Source organism: Oncorhynchus nerka, linkage group LG27, assembly GCF_034236695.1.
Source record: "Oncorhynchus nerka isolate Pitt River linkage group LG27, Oner_Uvic_2.0, whole genome shotgun sequence".
Taxonomy (NCBI): Eukaryota; Metazoa; Chordata; class Actinopteri; order Salmoniformes; family Salmonidae; genus Oncorhynchus; species Oncorhynchus nerka.
This window is the reverse complement of record NC_088422.1, coordinates 24836996-24856188: the sequence shown is the minus strand read 5'-3', so window position 1 is coordinate 24856188 and position 19193 is coordinate 24836996. Positions and strand designations below refer to the sequence as shown.

Sequence of the window (19193 nt, the reverse complement as noted above, 5' to 3'; positions counted from 1 at the left end):
TTAATTAGGACAATTCGTACCAATTGGATGTATTGTGCATCAGTGACAGTGATGTGTTCCTAGTGAGCAGCCTACCTTGCAGGAGTACCCTCCTAGAAAGTCAGTACAGGTGGCTCCGCTCTGACAGGGGTTGGGGATGCACTCATCCACCTGCTCCTCACAGTAGCTGCCTGTGTAACCTGCCTGGCAGTGGCAGTAGTGGGTGTTCCCCGCATCCAGACACTGGCCTGAGTTACGACACAGAGCAATTACCTCCACACCTGGAGGGCAGAGAGATGGGGAGGGGAAGAGAGGGGAGATCAGTATGTAGTCTGTGTTTTGTTAGTGGTGTGAAATTAATTGCATAGTGATGATTGAGGCTAACACAAACACACACACACACCTCATACATGCAGAAGGACAGACACACAAACATCCTCCTTCACACCCCCAGTGTTACCTCTCTGTTTGGCTGCCACCTCGCAGGAGACGCTTGGCACATCACAGTAGAGCCCTGTCCAGCCAGTCTGGCACTCACAGCTGTAAGTAGTGCCAGTCTGCCAACAGGTGCCCCCGTTCTGACATGGGGACGAGTCACACCAGCGTACCAGATTCTGAGGAGACACACACACCATAGACAGTTAGCTGACAGGGGGACATGTTTCTGTAAGTAAGCATTTACACTGTTGTTTCACAGATAAAACATTACCCACTGGGCACAGATATAATTTCATTGAAATGACATGGAATCAACTTTGATTCAACCAGTGTGTGCCCAGTGGGCTGTAGCTTATAGCTACAGTTATTTATACCACCTTTATTTAGCCAAGTACATGATCCAGAAAAGCACATTTTACTTGACAATAACAACCTGGTATATAGCCTACAGTTAGTCTACTGTAAAGTCAGCGTGACTGGGCCTATACTGTACCTGGCAGTTGAGTCCAGTGTAGCCCTGGGGACAGATGCACTTGTAGGTGCCATAGCTGTCCTGGCAGGTTCCTCCGTTCAGGCAGGGTCTGGAGTCACACTCGTTGATGTCGTGTTGGCAGTAGCTGCCAGTGAAGCCAGGTGGGCACAGGCAGGTGTAGGTGTTGATGCCGTCCACACACGTCCCACCGTTGAAACAAGAGCTGTTAAACAAAACATCCACAAAGCAATACCAGACGTGTCATTCAAAAAACAAATTCAATTCACTTTAAAACATGGTAAGTCCAATTAGTGAAATGAATTGAGAGTGAATATCCTGGGCTATAATGGGATATTTGAGTCATTCAACTTTCTGCCACAGGGGGCAGAAGTGGACAAGAGAAAGTAGTTTGGAGATGCATTCATCGTTTGTGACAGAGACGCAACAAGCCATGTGAGGAAAGAGAAATCCAAACTAAATGGGAATTCAAGCTCCCTTTACCTCTCAGTGCAGTCAGGTGTGTTGTTCTCACAGTGTATCCCACTGAAGCCAGGTGGACAGGTGCAGGTGTAGCTGTTGACACAGTCTGTACAGTTGGCTCCATTCTTACATGGGTTACTGTCACACTCGTTGATGTCCTCCTCACACTTAGTGCCACGGAAACCAAGCAGGCAGGTGCACGCGAAGTTGTCCACCTCGTCCCGACAGAAACCTCCATTGCTGCAGGGGTCTACGGGGGAAGAGAGCGGGGAGATAGGTTAGCTTATAACTTAGCAGACTGGCTGCAACTCAATAGTCTTGACTAGCTTCCTTTCCTTATGTTTTACTGACATGAAAGAACATGACAGGATTTATAGAGATGTGGTGGCCTTTCACCTATCAGTCATGAAATAAAAGAGTCAGGGAGCCACTTTAGAGTATTGAGACACGACCACTGTCTCATTTTAACCTGTTTTTATGATGAAGTCATGAAGATGATAGGAGACTTACTGGGCTTACAGTCGTCAATGTTGGTCTCACAGTTGCGGCCAGCATAACCGGCCTTGCAGCCACAGCGGTAGTTGCCTTTGGTGTTCTCACAGGTGGCCCCATTGAGACAGGGGTTCTTTACACACTCGTTAATGTCCACTTCACAGGTCTGTCCTAGAGAGGGTAGAGGAAAGGAGAGAGTGGAGAGGTTTACTACACAGCACTGAGATCATTTGCCCATTTTCATCATTTTATATAGACATATTTGGTATGATAACATACAGATAACCTAATACAGATAACGTACATATACTGCCTTCAGAATGTATTCATACCCCTTGACTTATTGCATTTTGTTGTGTTACAGACGGAATTCAAAATGGATTCAATCGATTTTCTTTCAGTCATCGACACACAATACCCCGTAATGACAGTGAAAACATGTTTTTAAAAATGGTTGCAAATTTATAAAAAATTAAATACTGAAATATCTAATCTACATAAGTATTCACACCCCTTAGTCAACACTTTATAGAAGCACCTTTGGCGGCGATTACAGCTCTGCATCTTTTTGGGATTGTACAGTATCTGCCCATTATTATTTTTTTAATTCGTCAAGCTCTGTCAAGTTGATTGTTGATCATTGCTAGACACCCATTTCTTCAAGCAGATTTAAGTCAAAACTGTGACTAGGCCACTCAGGAACATTCAATGAAAACCAGGTTTTCCTCTAGGATTTTGCCTGTGCTTATAGCTGTATTCTGTTTTTTTATCCTAAAAAACTCCCTAGTCCTTGCCGATGAAAAGTATTCCCATAACATGATGCAGCCACCACCATGTTTGAACATATGAAGAATGGTACTCAGTGATGTGTTGTGTTGGATTTGCACCCAAACATAAAGCATTGTGTTCAGGACATAACATTCATTTCTTTGCCATATTTTTTGCAGTTTTACTTCAGTGCCTTACTGCAAACAGGATGCATGTTTTGGAATATGTTTTATTCTGTACAGGCTTCCTTCTTTTCACTCTGTCATTTAGGTTAGTGATGTGGAGTAACTACAATGTTGTTGATCCATCCACAGGTTTCTCTCATCACAGCCATTAAACTCTGTAAGTGCTTTAAAGTCGCCATTGGTGTTTTAAAGTCACCATCCCTGAGCAGTTTCCTTCTGAAAAACCTCTCTGGTCTTTGTGGTAGAATCTGTGCTCAAAATTCACTACTCGATTGAAGGACCTTACAGATTGTATGTTGTGTGAGGTAGAGATGGGGTAGTCATTAAAACATCCTGTTAACCACTAGTATTGAACTTATTGACTTAAGACATTTCAGCAATTGTTTTTGTTGTTGTTGTAATTACCAAGATTTTCTACAAACAAAATTCCACTTTAACATTATGGGGTATTGTGTGTAGAACAGTGACACAAAATCTCAATTGAATAGATGTTTTATTCAGGATGTAACACAACAAAATGTGGAAAGGGTAAAGGGCTGGGGAAACTTTCTGAAGGCACTGTACATGCATAGGAATGACATATAATCTACTGTAAATATATTGCTCGCTCACCTTGCCAGCCCTCTGGACACACACAGGAGAAGCTCTCGTAGTCTTCAGACTCCTGACACTCACCTCCGTTCTTGCAGGGCTTGGGGCTGCAGGGTGCCAGCAGGGTCTCACAGTTCTCACCTATCACACACACACACACATTTTTAGATAATGGACATGAACTGTTCAATATTATTGTTCTCATATTATTATCGTGTCTAATATTATTGTTTTCAGAACCAGAGTATCGTAACTGGAAGTAGTGGGTGTCTGGATACTGGATAGATCGCCCTACATAGATAATGCTTTTATTGGACATTTAAATACACACTTCATTCAGGAGGCTTCTTGCCCACAGTGAAAAGGTCTGTGAGTGTTAGAGAGCAGAGCTGTTTGGGCCCACGGAGACATTTCCCTATCTGTCTGTTTCCACGACACCCAGCACGGACAGGAAGCAGGCTGGAGTTTCCTGCTATTGTCAAGGCATTTGCTGTTCTGTGAGACAGGAAGTCTGCAAACAGGAAATGTGACAAGCAGCTGGGCCGTTCAGTTCCCACCCCTCCGTCACACAACCAGAGTCACTATTATTCCAGCTCTCAACGCAGGGTGGAATTTTCCAAAAAGAAAACTCAGGGAATAAATAAAAAGGTTGCCCAAAGGCAGTCAGTCCATCATTATCTGTTTTATCAAATAATACGAGGGAGGAATGGATGTGAGGACCATGAACTGTTATCAGGGACACAACGTCAACACAACAGATGCTGGAGTTTTAGCCAAGAGGAAGTCTTGCTGCTGGACGTTCATTGACAGCTTGGTCTTCCGGAGCATGTTTTTCCTGTATGTCTAATGCCTTAGAAAAGCTAGAACTTTATTTTATTTTTTTTAACCTTTATTTTACTAGGCAAGTCAGTTAAGAACAAATTCCTATTTTCAATGACGGCCTAGGAACAGTGGGTTAACTGCCTGTTCAGGGGCAGAACGACAGATTTGTATCTTGTCAGCTCAGGGATTTGAACTTGCAACCTTTCGGTTACTAGTCCAACGCTCTAACCACTAGGCTACCACAGCAAGGAAATACCAAAACATTACGCTTAGATAGACAATCAGACATATATTTCACAATAGCCAAATATGTTCATACCGGTATATGGCAGTAGGCAGTTGCACTTGTATGCAGAGACATCATCGATGCAGGTCCCTTGGTTTAGGCAGGGATTGGAGGCACATTCGTTAATGTTGGTCTGACAGCTTGGACCTGGGATCAAAAGGTCAAGAAGTTATCAAGCACATGAGTTTGAGTTAAGAGTTAGGGTCAAATAGATCAAAACAATACAAAATGTATTGATGGTGGGATTGCAATCTCGAGGACCATACACACGTACACACACTTACTCACCAGTGAAGCCGATTCTGCAGGAGCAGACATATCCGCTCGTCATATCCTTGCAGGTGCCTCCGTTCATGCAGGGGTTGGACTCACACTCGTTGTTGTTGATGTCACAGTTCTTGCCACTCCAGCCATTGTCACACAGACAGTTGTAACTAAGGAAAAGATGGGAAAGCTCAATATCAGAGTAACAGACACTAAATTCCACTTTGAGTCCTCAAATCCACAGCTTTTATGAATACTTAGGAATTTACTGTAGATATATTCATACCATACATGTAAGGAAGATTTCTAGATTTAAACGAGACACAACTTAGTGATTTGCTTGGCATTGAAACAGATGAGAAAGACAGACTCACCCATTGACTTTGTCCTGACAGTGGCCATGGATACACGGGTTGCTAAGGCACTCATTGATCTGGGAGAAGCAGGTGGTGTCATGGTAACCCTCTGGACACAGACAGGTGAAGCTGTTGATGCCATCGATGCAGGTGCCACCGTTGTGACACGGGTGTAGGGCACATTCGTCAAGGTTGATGTTGCACATGGTCCCTGTGAACCAGAACCCATTAAGATGTTTACTTCTCTGACCTCTCGTACAGTAGTGTCTCAACTTTATAGCACAAGGAACATTTACAGTTTACAAACTGATTCAATTGGTGTTAGAAAATGATACAGGTAACTGCCAAGGTAAAGAAAAAACCAACACCAAGTGTCTTAATGGGTCATCGGGCCACCACGAGCCAGAACAGCTTCAATGCACCGTGGATAGATTCTACAAGTCTGGAACTCTATAGGGGGGATGCGACACCATTCTTCCACCATAAATTCCAACATTTGGTGTTTTGTTGATGGTGATGGAAACGCTGTCTTAGGTGGCTCCAGAATCTCCCATAAGTGTTCAATTGGGTTAAAATCTGGTGACTGAGACAGCCATGGCATATGGTTTACATCGTTTTCATACTCATAAAATTCATTCAGTGACCCCTCGTGCCTTGTGGACAGGGGAATTGTCATCGTATGGGGTAATAGCCATGGTAGCCAGGCATTGTCTCCCTCAATACATGCAATGGCTACTGCTATAGGTTTCAGGCTGCTTACCACTCTCTCCCAAAATACATCATCCAGGAGGATCCTCTTTGATGGGGCTGTCCATATCGGCAGACTGTGATATCGCCATTTCTAGGAGAGACTCCTTCCCCTCCAGGAGACTGTCAAACATGATGACAACACCACCCCAACGGGTGTTGCTGGGCAGCTTCAATGTGGTGCTCTTATTCTTCTCACTTTGCTTGGTGAGGTATATTGCTGCTATAACTTGATGACCGTTCACATACCTAACCATTTCCTTGGCTCTCTTGTAGAGTGTATCTATTGTTTTCAGTGCCATGATGTCCTTGAGGAGCAGATTCAATGCATGAGAAGCATAGCCAATGGGTGTGATGTGAGGGTAGGACTCCTCCACTTTAACCCAGCAGCCTTCATTTTCGCAGCATTGTCTGTCACTAGTGCAAATACCTTCGGTGGTCCAAGGTCATTGATGACTGCCTTCAGCTCATCTGCAATGTAGAGACCGGTGTGTCTGTTGTCTGTGCTCTTGTAGAATACAGGTTGAGGGGTGGAGATGTTAATTATGTTAATAATTAAGTTAATTATTCCTTGGCCACAAACATTCAACCATCAGAGATGATTGCAATAGTCTGCTTTCTCTATGATTTGCTTGACCTTCACTTGAACTCGGTTGAACTCTGCATCCAGCAAATGAGTAGATAAAGCATGTCTGGTTGGAGGGGTGTATGCTGGGTGAAGAACATTCAGAAATCTCTTCCAATACACATTGCCTGTGAGGATCAGAGGTGAACCAGTTGCATACACAGCTTGAGCAAGACATTCATCAGCATTTCTCTGACTATGTTCCTCCATTGAGTAAAATAACTTCTGATTCCAGGAGGACCATGAACTGCTGCTATCGATCAGGTGTCTGATGAATCATTTTCACTTCGAATAGAAGTAGAGGGACTTTTGTCAGAGGTTGCTTGTTGTGAGCTGAGGGAACTTCATGCACTTGGCCAGATAATTCTGCATCTTTGTTGCATTCTTCACATATGATTTGGCACATGATTTGCAGAGGGTTGCAATTCCATTGAATTGAGGCTAGTTTAACCAAAATATACCACAAGACCTAGAATTGCCTTATGTGTATCCCACAAAAAAAGGTTCACTGTTATAAGCTAACTTTTTGATGAATTTAATAAGCTAAATTCCCCAAATTCCCGGGCTTAACTTCCCATGGACATTTCCCTGAAAGTTTCTGATCCTTTGCAACCCTTGTCAGGAACCACACCTGTGTGGAAGCACCAGCTTTGAATATACTTTGTATCCCTCATTTACTCAAGAGTTTCCATTATTTTGTCAGTTACCTGTAGAAATTAATAACACTATGGTTAGAACTTATGAAACTTTGAACATAATATCATGTAGTAATCTTTGGAGTTGGTCACAATCCATGAAGATATCATTTTGAAGTAAAACACAAAGCCCAACCCGTGCTACACCAGACAATGGACCATACAATGGGCTCTATATCTCCACAGTAAATGTATCCACCTAGAGAAACATGGGATTTTTAAGTCCGGTTTTGTTGGCCACTTGAAATGACGCCGCCATTCAGCGGGTGCCACGCATAACATAAAGAGAGGCCATTTAGCCCTAAAGCATGGACCAACTTGCCCCCCCCTTTTAAAATATCAACTTTCAGGGGATCTTTCCTCCAGTGAAATCCCGGGTGAGTGTTGGTCCTTTCAGTGCCTGGTGAGAGAGGCCAGCTTGTGTGTCTAGGCAACAGGTTGGGGGGGGTCTGGAAAGTGACACGGCCACAGAAGGCCTTAAAAGGAGTGCATTCGCTTACCATCTGTCATCTCTCTCCCTCTTCCACCCCTCCACCCTACCCTCTATGCTCTTGTTTGTCCTGCCTTCACCTGAGAGGTCTGAATAGGAGAGGTAGGAGTATCCCCTTCAAATCTCAACCTCGGTAGCCACAGTCAGACAAACTGGTCCCCTACAGTATCTACTTACCGCTGTAGCCAGGCTCGCAGGCACACTCGTAGCCATTGATCTTGTCGAGGCATGTCCCGTAGTCACATGGCTTGCTCTTGCAGTCGTCCAGGTTGACTTCACAGTTTATACCTAGAAGCAAAGAAATTAGCATCAAAGTTTCTATAGTAACATTTTCACAGATTAAAGTAAGTCTGTGTGTCAAGGACCGTTTCGAGCTTAGAGAAGTATTTTAGTGTGTGTGTGCATGCGTGCGTGCGTGCGTCTGACCTGCGGTGCCCATGGGGCAGGTGCAGATGTAGGAGTTCTCGCGGTCCTGGCAAATGCCTCCGTTCCGACAGGGCTGACTCAGACACTCGTTAATGTTGGTCTCACACAGCCGGCCCGTGTAACCAAGGTGACAGTAGCAGGTGAAGGAGGCCAGGCCATCCTTACAAGTACCATAGTGACAGGGGTCCGAGAAACACTCATTGATGTCGGTCTCACAGTGTTGCCCCGTGTAACCTGGTAGAAAGACATGGATTTTGTCACTTTAGTCTAATTTCTCTCCATTCTATTCAGGAGCCAGAAAACATTCAATAAGTTTTAGTTTATTTTGAAATCTATGTTTGTTTTTTTGTTGTTGTTTTTATGCTCCTGCTAGTATCACCGCTCTTTATTAAGCGTATATATCATTTTGTGAAGGGTTAGGGTTTTGTGAGTGTTTTTAATTTGCACATTGCTCCACCCACATCTGTTCAATGTATTGAACGGGATTGGAGTCGAGGGAAAATAAACGTGTTACCAAATATAACAAGGTTCTGTTTTTATACCTTCAGTGCATTCACATGTGTACTTATTGGGGCCATCCGTGCACTTGGCGCCATTCTTGCAAGGCGTGCTGGAGCACTCATCAATATCTATCTGGCAAAGGTTCCCAGCAAATCCTGGAAAAACAAGAAGATGTAGGGAGTGAGTGAGTGTGTGTGTGGTTCATTAGAGTGATCTTACCAAGCCCAAACTATGCCCACTCTATCCCTGGAAGCCTACATACATTATGATGAGAGCCCTCAATGACAGAGATGGCTGCATATGAATCAAAATGCCTGCCGTACTACAAGCTTACTGTGTTCTTTCCTTTTATTCCTTTTCACCACTGCTCCCAAAAGGGGGGGAGGAGCCTCCAAGGCCTCATGACCAGGGGTGAAAGACAAAGGGGGGAGGAGCCTCCAAGGCCTCATGACCAGGGGTGAAAGACAAAGGGGGGACTGTCTGCTCAATGTAATGCAAAGCCGAGCCAGTTGCCTCTTTTGTCCCCCAAAACTTTTCCATCACAATGTGCATTATCCCGCCCTGCTCTGCCCACTTTCCCCGCCCGCTTCTCCCAACAGGGCTAGCTTGACCTCTGAACTCAGCTATTCAAATCCCTCATCATTCAAAATCAACCAGCAGGCTCTCTTATTTTCTCTAGTCATTCTAATCTCTGTTTTTATTTCTTCTTCCAACTTCTGTCGCAGGAACGAACGTACAGTGTTCAGTAGTCACACATTTGAATTCTAAGTGGTAAAAAGAAGGATTCTATCTGATAAAGAACACACAGGTGGTCTAAGCCAAACTGCCAGCCAGACACCAGTTGTCACTAATCCAAATAGGAAGTGGCTACATGGCTATCTGTTAGCTCACACATTTCAAAAGGGACGAGTGGGGTTTCCATGGAGATGATGTGTACAGAAATTAAAGGAGAGAGGACCATACCCTACTCCGGCCTGGGCTTACACAGGAACAAATTTACATCACAAGCAGGCAATGGGGACCCCAAAATCCCCCGCCTCTACCCCATAGCCCTCTAGAGCATAACCGTCTGTGCGTCTCAGTCCCCTCCCGTACCCCAACACCCCCTCCCACTTTCACTACTGTCTCATTCAGGCCTCTCTCCTGGCCCCCTTACCCCATCCCCATCCCATAGATACGGGGGCTTTTCAACAGCTAAGCTCTAGTGTTCTCTGCTGTACTGCTCTACTGTTAACTGCACTTTCTCAACACAAGGAGCCTCCTGCCTTTCTCTCTGAGCTTTTTTTTAATCAGAACCAACTGAGTACTGCACTATTTTCCATCAGAATTACTTCCACCTCAATAGCCCTGCTGAAAGAATGAAAACAAAAACACATTTTAGAGGCTGAGAAACCTTGTTCAGTGTCGGTCAGCCTCACGTTCTTCTATCAGAGCATTCCTGTGCTAACAAAACCCTCAATGCCTCTCGTCACATGCTGTAGTCCAACCCTAATGGAATCCCTGTAGAAATACCTCATGAAATCATCTAGATTCTACATGCAACAAATCACTACACACAAAACTCAAACCTCACCACAACAGCTTCTACAACTACACAGAAATGTAATACATGAAAACACAACACTATTTCAGCTGATATTCTTAGTTAGACGTTATCTCCTTAATTCTCTCTCAAATAACGTTATTGTGGCTAGCTACATCCAAACCAAGTTTAAGTGCACACTCATCAGAGTAAAACCTTGTTCTAAGTGAAAACTTTGTCAAGCCCTTCCTTATGGATTTTCCTCCTCGTCGGGCGCTGGCCTGCTAAAGCCTGCCTGAGGGCAGGGATTAGAGTCTGCCTCCCGCGCCCATCCAGTCCAGGGGGGTGATCGACCCCCCTCAGACCGCCGCAGCGTCCCAGGGCTCACCTGTGGGGCACTGGCAGTGGAAGGTGTTGATCTTGTCGATACATTTCCCATTGTTCAGGCAGGGGTTGTTGGCGCACTCGTCAGTATTGATCTGGCAGAACAGTCCCTCATAGCCTGTAGCCAATTAGCAAGGGAAACAAGACACAGGGCCAGTTAGTTAGTTAGTTAACCATGAGATTTGTATAGTAACATTGACTGTGCCTGACTTCAAAGATATATGTTTAGATTGCAGCCATCCTTTGATTAAAACGGTGTCTTTACCTGGCATGCAGATGCAGTGGAAGCCTCCTATCTGGTCGAGGCAGGTGGCTTCGTTCTGGCAGGGGTTGGAGAGGCACTCGTTGACGTCGTGTTCACATCGAGCTCCAGAGAAGCCGGGCTGACACTTACACTGGAACGAGCCCTTGGTGTTCAGGCACTTCCCTCCATGCTCACAGGGGTTGCCACCTAGACACACAAAGAGACATGGAGGGAATCTTAACAAACATGTTACAGGGTGTGCTCCTTCACAATGCTGTGTAGGGGTTGCTACCTGTCTACCTCTCTGCTGTGTAGGGGTTGCTACCTGTCTGCCTCTCTGCTGTGTAGGGGTTGCTACCTGTCTACCTCTCTGCTGTGTAGGGGTTGCTACCTGTCTACCTCTCTGCTGTGTAGGGGTTGCTACCTGTCTGCCTCTCTGCTGTGTAGGGGTTGCTACCTGTCTGCCTCTCTGCTGTGTAGGGGTTGCTACCTGTCTGCCTCTCTGCTGTGTAGTGGTTGCTACCTGTCTACCTCTCTGCTGTGTAGTGGTTGCTACCTGTCTGCCTCTCTGCTGTGTAGGGGTTGCTACCTGTCTACCTCTCTGCTGTGTAGGGGTTGCTACATGTCTACCTCTCTGCTGTGTAGGGGTTGCTACCTGTCTGCCTCTCTGCTGTGTAGGGGTTGCTACCTGTCTACCTCTCTGCTGTGTAGGGGTTGCTACATGTCTACCTCTCTGCTGTGTAGGGGTTGCTACCTGTCTGCCTCTCTGCTGTGTAGGGGTTGCTACCTGTCTACCTCTCTGCTGTGTAGTGGTTGCTACCTGTCTGCCTCTCTGCTGTGTAGGGGTTGCTACCTGTCTGCCTCTCTGCTGTGTAGGGGTTGCTACCTGTCTACCTCTCTGCTGTGTAGTGGTTGCTACCTGTCTGCCTCTCTGCTGTGTAGTGGTTGCTACCTGTCTACCTCTCTGCTGTGTAGTGGTTGCTACCTGTCTACCTCTCTGCTGTGTAGTGGTTGCTACCTGTCTGCCTCTCTGCTGTGTAGGGGTTGCTACCTGTCTGCCTCTCTGCTGTGTAGGGGTTGCTACCTGTCTACCTCTCTGCTGTGTAGGGGTTGCTACCTGTCTGCCTCTCTGCTGTGTAGTGGTTGCTACCTGTCTACCTCTCTGCTGTGTAGTGGTTGCTACCTGTCTGCCTCTCTGCTGTGTAGTGGTTGCTACCTGTCTACCTCTCTGCTGTGTAGGGGTTGCTACCTGTCTACATCTCTGCTGTGTAGGGGTTGCTACCTGTCTACCTCTCTGCTGTGTAGTGGTTGCTACCTGTCTACCTCTCTGCTGTGTAGGGGTTTCAACCTGTCTGCCTCTCTGCTGTGTAGTGGTTGCTACCTGTCTACCTCTCTGCTGTGTAGTGGTTGCTACCTGTCTGCCTCTCTGTTGTGTAGGGGTTTCAACCTGTCTGCCTCTCTGCTGTGTAGTGGTTGCTACCTTTCTATCTCTCTGCTGTGTAGTGGTTGCTACCTGTCTGCCTCTCTGCTGTGTAGGGGTTGCTACCTGTCTACCTCTCTGCTGTGTAGTGGTTGCTACCTGTCTACCTCTCTGCTGTGTAGGGGTTGCTACATGTCTACCTCTCTGCTGTGTAGTGGTTGCTACCTGTCTACCTCTCTGCTGTGTAGGGGTTGCTACATGTCTACCTCTCTGCTGTGTAGTGGTTGCTACCTGTCTGCCTCTCTGCTGTGTAGGGGTTGCTACATGTCTGCCTCTCTGCTGTGTAGGGGTTTCTACCTGTCTGCCTCTCTGCTGTGTAGGGGTTGCTACCTGTCTGCCTCTCTGCTGTGTAGGGGTTGCTACCTGTCTGCCTCTCTGCTGTGTAGTGGTTGCTACCTGTCTGCCTCTCTGCTGTGTAGGGGTTGCTACCTGTCTACATCTCTGCTGTGTAGTGGTTGCTACCTGTCTACCTCTCTGCTGTGTAGGGGTTGCTACCTGTCTACCTCTCTGCTGTGTAGGGGTTGCTACCTGTCTACCTCTCTGCTGTGTAGGAGTTGCTACCTGTCTGCCTCTCTGCTGTGTAGGGGTTTCAACCTGTCTGCCTCTCTGCTGTGTAGTGGTTTCAACCTGTCTGCCTCTCTGCTGTGTAGGGGTTTAGACCTGTCTGCCTCTCTGCTGTGTAGGGGTTTAGACCTGTCTGCCTCTCTGCTGTGTAGGGGTTTAGACCTGTCTGCCTCTCTGCTGTGTAGGGGTTTAGACCTGTCTGCCTCTCTGCTGTGTAGGGGTTTCAACCTGTCTGCCTCTCTGCTGTGTAGGGGTTTAGACCTGTCTGCCTCTCTGCTGTGTAGGGGTTTAGACCTGTCTGCCTCTCTGCTGTGTAGGGGTTTAGACCTGTCTGCCTCTCTGCTGTGTAGGGGTTTAGACCTGTCTACCTCTCTGCTGTGTAGGGGTTTAGACCTGTCTGCCTCTCTGCTGTGTAGGGGTTTAGACCTGTCTGCCTCTCTGCTGTGTAGGGGTTTAGACCTGTCTACCTCTCTGCTGTGTAGGGGTTTATACCTGTCTACCTCTCTGCTGTGTAGGGGTTGCTACCTGTCTACCTCTCTGCTGTGTAGGGGTTTAGACCTGTCTACCTCTCTGCTGTGTAGGGGTTTAGACCTGTCTACCTCTCTGCTGTGTAGGGGTTTAGACCTGTCTGCCTCTCTGCTGTGTAGGGGTTTCAACCTGTCTACCTCTCTGCTGTGTAGGGGTTTAGACCTGTCTGCCTCTCTGCTGTGTAGGGGTTTAGACCTGTCTGCCTCTCTGCTGTGTAGTGGTTTCAACCTGTCTGCCTCTCTGCTCATGGCCCTCCAGCTACTTGGACCCTATCGGGCTGATTTCTACCGGCCTCCCCTCAACCCCTGTCAGCCCTGGCCCATGAGTGGGTTTCTGATCTCTGAGGTCGAGGAAATCCCATTTCTAGATCTTGACTAACCAAGCATAACGAAGCCCATGAAGAATAAAGCCAATTCCTATATTGATCTAATGTGTGTTTCTGAAAGCATCCCTAAGTGGTCTGAGCTTAGTTACCTAGTGAGCATTCGTCAACATCCTGGTCACAAGCGGCGCCAATGTAGCCAAGGGGACAGGTGCAGATGGCCTTGCCATTGACGGGGTTGGTGTCACAGTTAGAGCCTTTCTGACAGGGGTTACTAATACAGGCGTCATCCAGGTGACACAACAGACCTGGCACAGCACAAATAAAACAGGAGATGTTGATAGGCGTAACAGTTATTTACTTCGTTAAAGTTATTTATTTAGTTATTGTTTTTCAACCTTGTAATAACTAGCTATAGTAAATACAGTGAAAATATATGTGCTGCTGGCACTGTAAAAGGAAAGGCTACCACTTTAGTATCACTGTTGTAAACACACGAGATTCAGCATAAAATGGTGGAAGATATACAAGTATAAAAAGCTCAGGGTCAGAACAATTAAAAAACAAGGAGAAATGCAGAAGACCAAAGTGCTTTGACTGACCTGTGCGACCATGGGGACACTCGCAGAAGAAGGACGCCACACGGTCGTGGCAGATGGCACCCTGATAGCAGGCGGCATTGGCGCAGTCGTCAATATTCTCTCCACAGTCATCGCCCGTCCACCCGTTGACACAGACACACTGGTAGGCACTGTAGGTGTTGTGGCACGTTCCACCGTTCTGGCACGCGTTGGGCATCAGTTGGCACTCGTCAACGTCCTCTGTACAGAACTGGCCTATAGGGGAGAACATGGAGGAAATGCACTTGTCAACAGCGCACAAAGTTATCCCATAAAGACTGATGCAGGGTGATACAGTATATGTTTGTATTCACCTCATGATCTAGGTTAGGATTGGGGGTTAGTAATCTGATCCTAGATCTGTATTCATGAGCAACTTCCACCAGGAGTGTAGAGAAGAGTGGGTGGGTGAGGGGTACTGTATGGTTACCTGTAAATTCTGGTTTGCATTGGCAGTTATAGGTGTTAACCCCGTCCACGCAGGTTCCTCCATTGTGACACTCGTGTCCTGGACAGTCGTCAATGTTAGTGTCACAGTTCTGACCCGAGAAACCTGGAGAGGACAGGACATTGTTTGTCATCTCAACAGAAGTGATCATGTTAGATTTGCATGAATAAAGAGGGAATATCAAGGAAGCCTATTGGATATCTAAATATTTTTGTCTCTTTGGATCATTCTCTTTGCTTTTCCTAGTTTAAAAAATGCCTGGTTGGTTTCTTTCAAAACAAGGGAAGTGAAACTCTTGTACAGTTAATGTGGTCAACGGCCTCCTTCTTCAGAGGGTAATGAATGGCAGCGGTGGCAACCCCCCTTGAGTATGTGGCAGTCAGAAAAACAGCCAGCCACACCACAGCTACCCTTCCTGCCCTGGCATTACACAACACAACACCACACTATTGTTTGGCTCCCTGACTGCAGAAGAAAAAGACAGGGACATTTAATAGGCAATACTGCCAATTTTGTGGAAGTAGAATCTGAGCACCATTGGATTGTTGACAATGAGAGTACTTGTCTTGATTCATAATATAAATGATTTTTCTTTGGTACTGAAGTTACTGTGAGAACCGTCCAAAATAGTGTGTAAGGCACAAAGACAGTGGTATGGCGCTTGCTAGGAGCTCAGTGGAGGTCTGTCTATCCCAGCCTGGCTTTAGAGCAGGGCGGAAGTGGTGACGTGATGGGTGGGGAGCAGGGAGCAGGGAGCAGGGAGAGGGGGAGAGAAGATGACAAGTCCTGGTAACCTATAGGACTAACAGGCTCTACTTTGCTGTGAGAATGTTGTCTCCGCCATTTCCTCACAATAAGGCCCAATGCTTTCCTGTTCACACACACACACACACGCACACAGCACTGTGGAGCCACTACAAACAGCTCTCACACACACAGCACTATGGAGCCACTGCACACAGTTTCTTCCTCCTGCACTCACATCATGACCAGCCACTAGACAACAGAGAACAGTACTGCTAGTTTAATTCACAGTGGTTTTGGATGTTTGATTGAGTCAAGATGGCTTGAAGTGGGTAGAGACTCGCGGAGAAAACACTTAGCTGCCCCTAAGTGGAAACGGACTGCACAAGTTGAAAGTTTATACAGGATCACATCCTAACTTTATATAATCTCACATAACTGAAACTTTTTCATAGTTGAATAGACTGATTGTAAATGGTTCGGGATACAAGCGCCTGCTAAATGACTAAAACGTCATGTAAATGTAGGCTTCTGCTCATAGTGGATCAGACGGGACCACATTAAACAGAGCAGTACCTGGCACACAGGAGCATTCGTAGGCGGTGTCTCCCTTCTGGACGCAGGTGGCCCCGTTGTGGCAGGGGGAGGGGTTGCACGGTAGGTAGCGGGTATCACAGTGCTTGCCTGTGTACTCCTGGGGACACTGGCAGCGGTAGGTGCCCACCTCGTTCACACACACCCCTCCGTTCTGGCAGGGCAAGGGGCTCTGGGCACATTCATTGACATCCTGCTTGCAGGTCTGACCGTAGAAGAAGGGGGTGCAGGAACAGATGTAGTGGGACTCGAAGGGGGTGCAATGCCCGCCGTTGGCACAGGGGTTAGAGGCACAGGGGTCTGCCTGCTGGCACTGCTTACCTGGAGGAGACAGACACTCATCTTGTAAATAAAGGATGAAACATTTCATAAATGCACGATTGTAACTTTATTTACATTAGGGCTCTACCAATACAATATTATGGCCATACTTAGGTGCCGATACAATATGTCTTGCGATTCTCACAATTGTATATGTATTGCGATTTGATACTGTGGTTTTATTGCGATTTGATACTGTGGTTTTATTGCGATTTGATGTTCCAAACACATTGCTCACCATATGTCTGCTACAGACAGACAAGAGCCATGAGAAAACAAGTTTTGATCAGTTATGGAAATACATTTGCTCCCTATTTCAAAAGAAGATGGAGAACAAGCTACAAAGGACAACTACTGGAGTTTTGGTGCAGGTACAGCCAACTAGCACAACAAGTATATTGCAATATTGTCAAAACGATTCGATGCAATTTATCGTCAAAAATAATATCCCGAGATGTAACTCTATCGATTTTTTTTCGCTCATCACTAATTTAATGTACAGTCATGGCCAAAAGTTTTGAGAATGACACAAATATTCATTTCCACAAAGTTTGCTGCTTCAGTGTCATTAGATATTTTTGTCATATGTTACTATGGAATACTGAAGCATCATTACAAGCATTTCATAAGTGTCAAAGGCTTTTTATTGACAATTGCATGAAGTTGATGCAAAGAATCAACAACAACAAAAAATCAAGACCTCTGCAATCAGCCCTGGCATGCTGCCAATTAACTTCTGATCCACATCCTGACTGATGGCAGCCAATTCTTGTATAATCAATGCTTGGAGTTTGTCAGAATTTATGGGTTTTTGTTTGTCCACCCGCCTCTTGAGGATTGACCACAAGTTCTCAATGGAATTAAGGTCTGGGGAGTTTCCTGGCCATGGACCCAAAATATCATTGTTTTGTTCCCCGAGCCACTTAGTTATCACTTTTTCCTTATGGCAAGGTGATCCATCATGCTGGAAAAGGCAATGTTCATCACCAAACTGGTCCTGGATGGTTGGGAGAAGTTGCTCTCGGAGGATGTGTTGGTACCATTCTTTATTCGTGGCTGTATTCTTAGGCAAAATTGTGAGTGAGCACACTCCCTTGGCTGAGATGCTTTACTGTTGGCATAACACAGGACTGATGGTAGTGCTCACCTTGTCTTCTCCGGACAAGCTTTTTTCCAGATGCCCCAAACAATCGGAAAGGGGATTCATCAGAGAAAATGACTTTACCCCAGTCCTCAGCAGTCCAATCCCTGTACCTTTTGCAGAATATCAGTCTGTCCCTGATGTTTTTCCTGGAGAGAATTGGCTTCTTTGCTGCCCTCCTTGACACCAGGCCATTCTACAAAAGTCTTCACCTCACTGTGCATGCAGATGCACTCACACCTGCCTGCTGCCATTCCTGAGCAAGCTCTGTACTGGTGGTGCCTCGATCCCGCAGCTGAATCGACTTTAGGAGACGGTCCTGGCGTTTGCTGGACTTTCTTGGGCGCCCTGAAGCCTTCTTCACAACAATTGAACCGCTCTCCTTGAAGTTCTTGATGATCCGATAAATGGTTGATTTAGGTGCAAACTTATTGGCAGCAATATCCTTGCATGTGAAGCTTTTTTTTGTGCGAAGCAATGATGACGGCACATGTATCCTTGCAGGTAACCATGATTGACAGAGTAGAACAATGATTCCAAGCACCACCCTCCTTTTGAAGCTTCCAGTCTGTTATTGTCCTCGTCTGTTATTGTCCTCGTCAACACTCACACCTGTGTTAACGAGAGAATCACTGACATGATGTCAGCTGGTCCTTTTGTGGCAGGGCTGAAATGCAGTGGAAATGTTTTTGGGGGATTCAGTTCATTTGCATGGCAAATAGGGACATTGCAATTAATTGCAATTCATCTGATCACTCTCCATAACATTCTGGAGTATATGCAAATTGCCATCATACAAACTGAGGCAGCAGACTTTGTGAAAATGTATATTTGTGTCATTCTCAAAACTTTTGGCCACGACTGTACATACATAGCTACTTGTATTTTAAGGAAAATAATGCCCTATGGTTAGTTGTAACCATGGTCAGTTTACATTTTTCAATGAACAGAAGACCAGTTAGTAATGCTATTTGTCACTACTAGAGTATGCAGTTTTTCCCTCCGGTATTCTGACTACAGTGTGAGTAGTAAATATGACAATGTTCACCTGACCAGCCAGGGGGACATCTACACTTGTACTCTCTGAGGTTGACCAGATCACAGGTGCCACCGTTCCGGCAGGGAGAGCTGAGACAAGCGTTGTCGATTGGCGTCAGACACAGGCGGTCCGTGAAGCCCGGTTGGCAGGAACACGTGGAGTCCACTGAGTTCCCACGGGGTACCGTGTGACACGAGCCACCATTTTTACACGGAGAGGAGATGCAAGGGTCCCGGTGCTGACACTTGCTCCCTACGAATCCATCCCGACACCTGGAGAGAGAGAGAGAGAGAGAGAGAGAGAGAGAGAGAGAGAGAGAGAGAGAGAGAGAGAGAGAGAGAGAGAGAGAGAGAGAGAGAGAGGAGAGAGAGAGAGAGAGAGAGAGAGAGAGAGAGGAGAGAGAGAGAGAGAGAGAGAGAGAGAGAGAGAGGAGAGGGAGAGAGAGAGAGAGAGAGAGAGAGAGAGGGAGAGGAGAGAGAGAGAGAGAGAGAGAGAGAGGAGGAGAGGAGAGAGAGAGAGAGAGGAGAGAGAGAGAGAGGAGAGAGAGAGAGAGAGAGGAGAGAGAGAGAGAGAGAGAGAGAGAGAGAGGAGAGAGGGAGAGAGAGAGGAGAGAGAGAGGAGAGAG

At 46.3% G+C, this 19193-nt stretch overlaps 1 protein-coding gene across 2 annotated transcripts in view; it reads right to left on the bottom strand.

Moving 5' to 3' along the window:
* The window catches only part of LOC115111437 (neurogenic locus notch homolog protein 1-like), a 50238-nt gene that overhangs the window by 13269 nt on the left and 17776 nt on the right, over positions 1-19193 (bottom strand). For both annotated transcript variants that reach the window (XM_029637476.2, XM_029637477.2), the window contains exons 3-21: positions 18578-18840; positions 16050-16388; positions 14712-14834; positions 14264-14497; positions 13814-13969; positions 10789-10974; positions 10528-10641; positions 8659-8772; positions 8117-8350; positions 7868-7978; positions 5152-5344; positions 4802-4947; positions 4547-4660; positions 3427-3546; positions 1880-2032; positions 1391-1619; positions 911-1112; positions 440-593; positions 76-260 (exon numbers count right to left, since the gene is read on the bottom strand). In XM_029637476.2, coding sequence (XP_029493336.2) covers positions 76-260; positions 440-593; positions 911-1112; positions 1391-1619; positions 1880-2032; positions 3427-3546; positions 4547-4660; positions 4802-4947; positions 5152-5344; positions 7868-7978; positions 8117-8350; positions 8659-8772; positions 10528-10641; positions 10789-10974; positions 13814-13969; positions 14264-14497; positions 14712-14834; positions 16050-16388; positions 18578-18840 — 3370 coding nt within the window. The remainder of the gene's footprint in view (positions 1-75; positions 261-439; positions 594-910; positions 1113-1390; positions 1620-1879; positions 2033-3426; positions 3547-4546; positions 4661-4801; positions 4948-5151; positions 5345-7867; positions 7979-8116; positions 8351-8658; positions 8773-10527; positions 10642-10788; positions 10975-13813; positions 13970-14263; positions 14498-14711; positions 14835-16049; positions 16389-18577; positions 18841-19193) is intronic.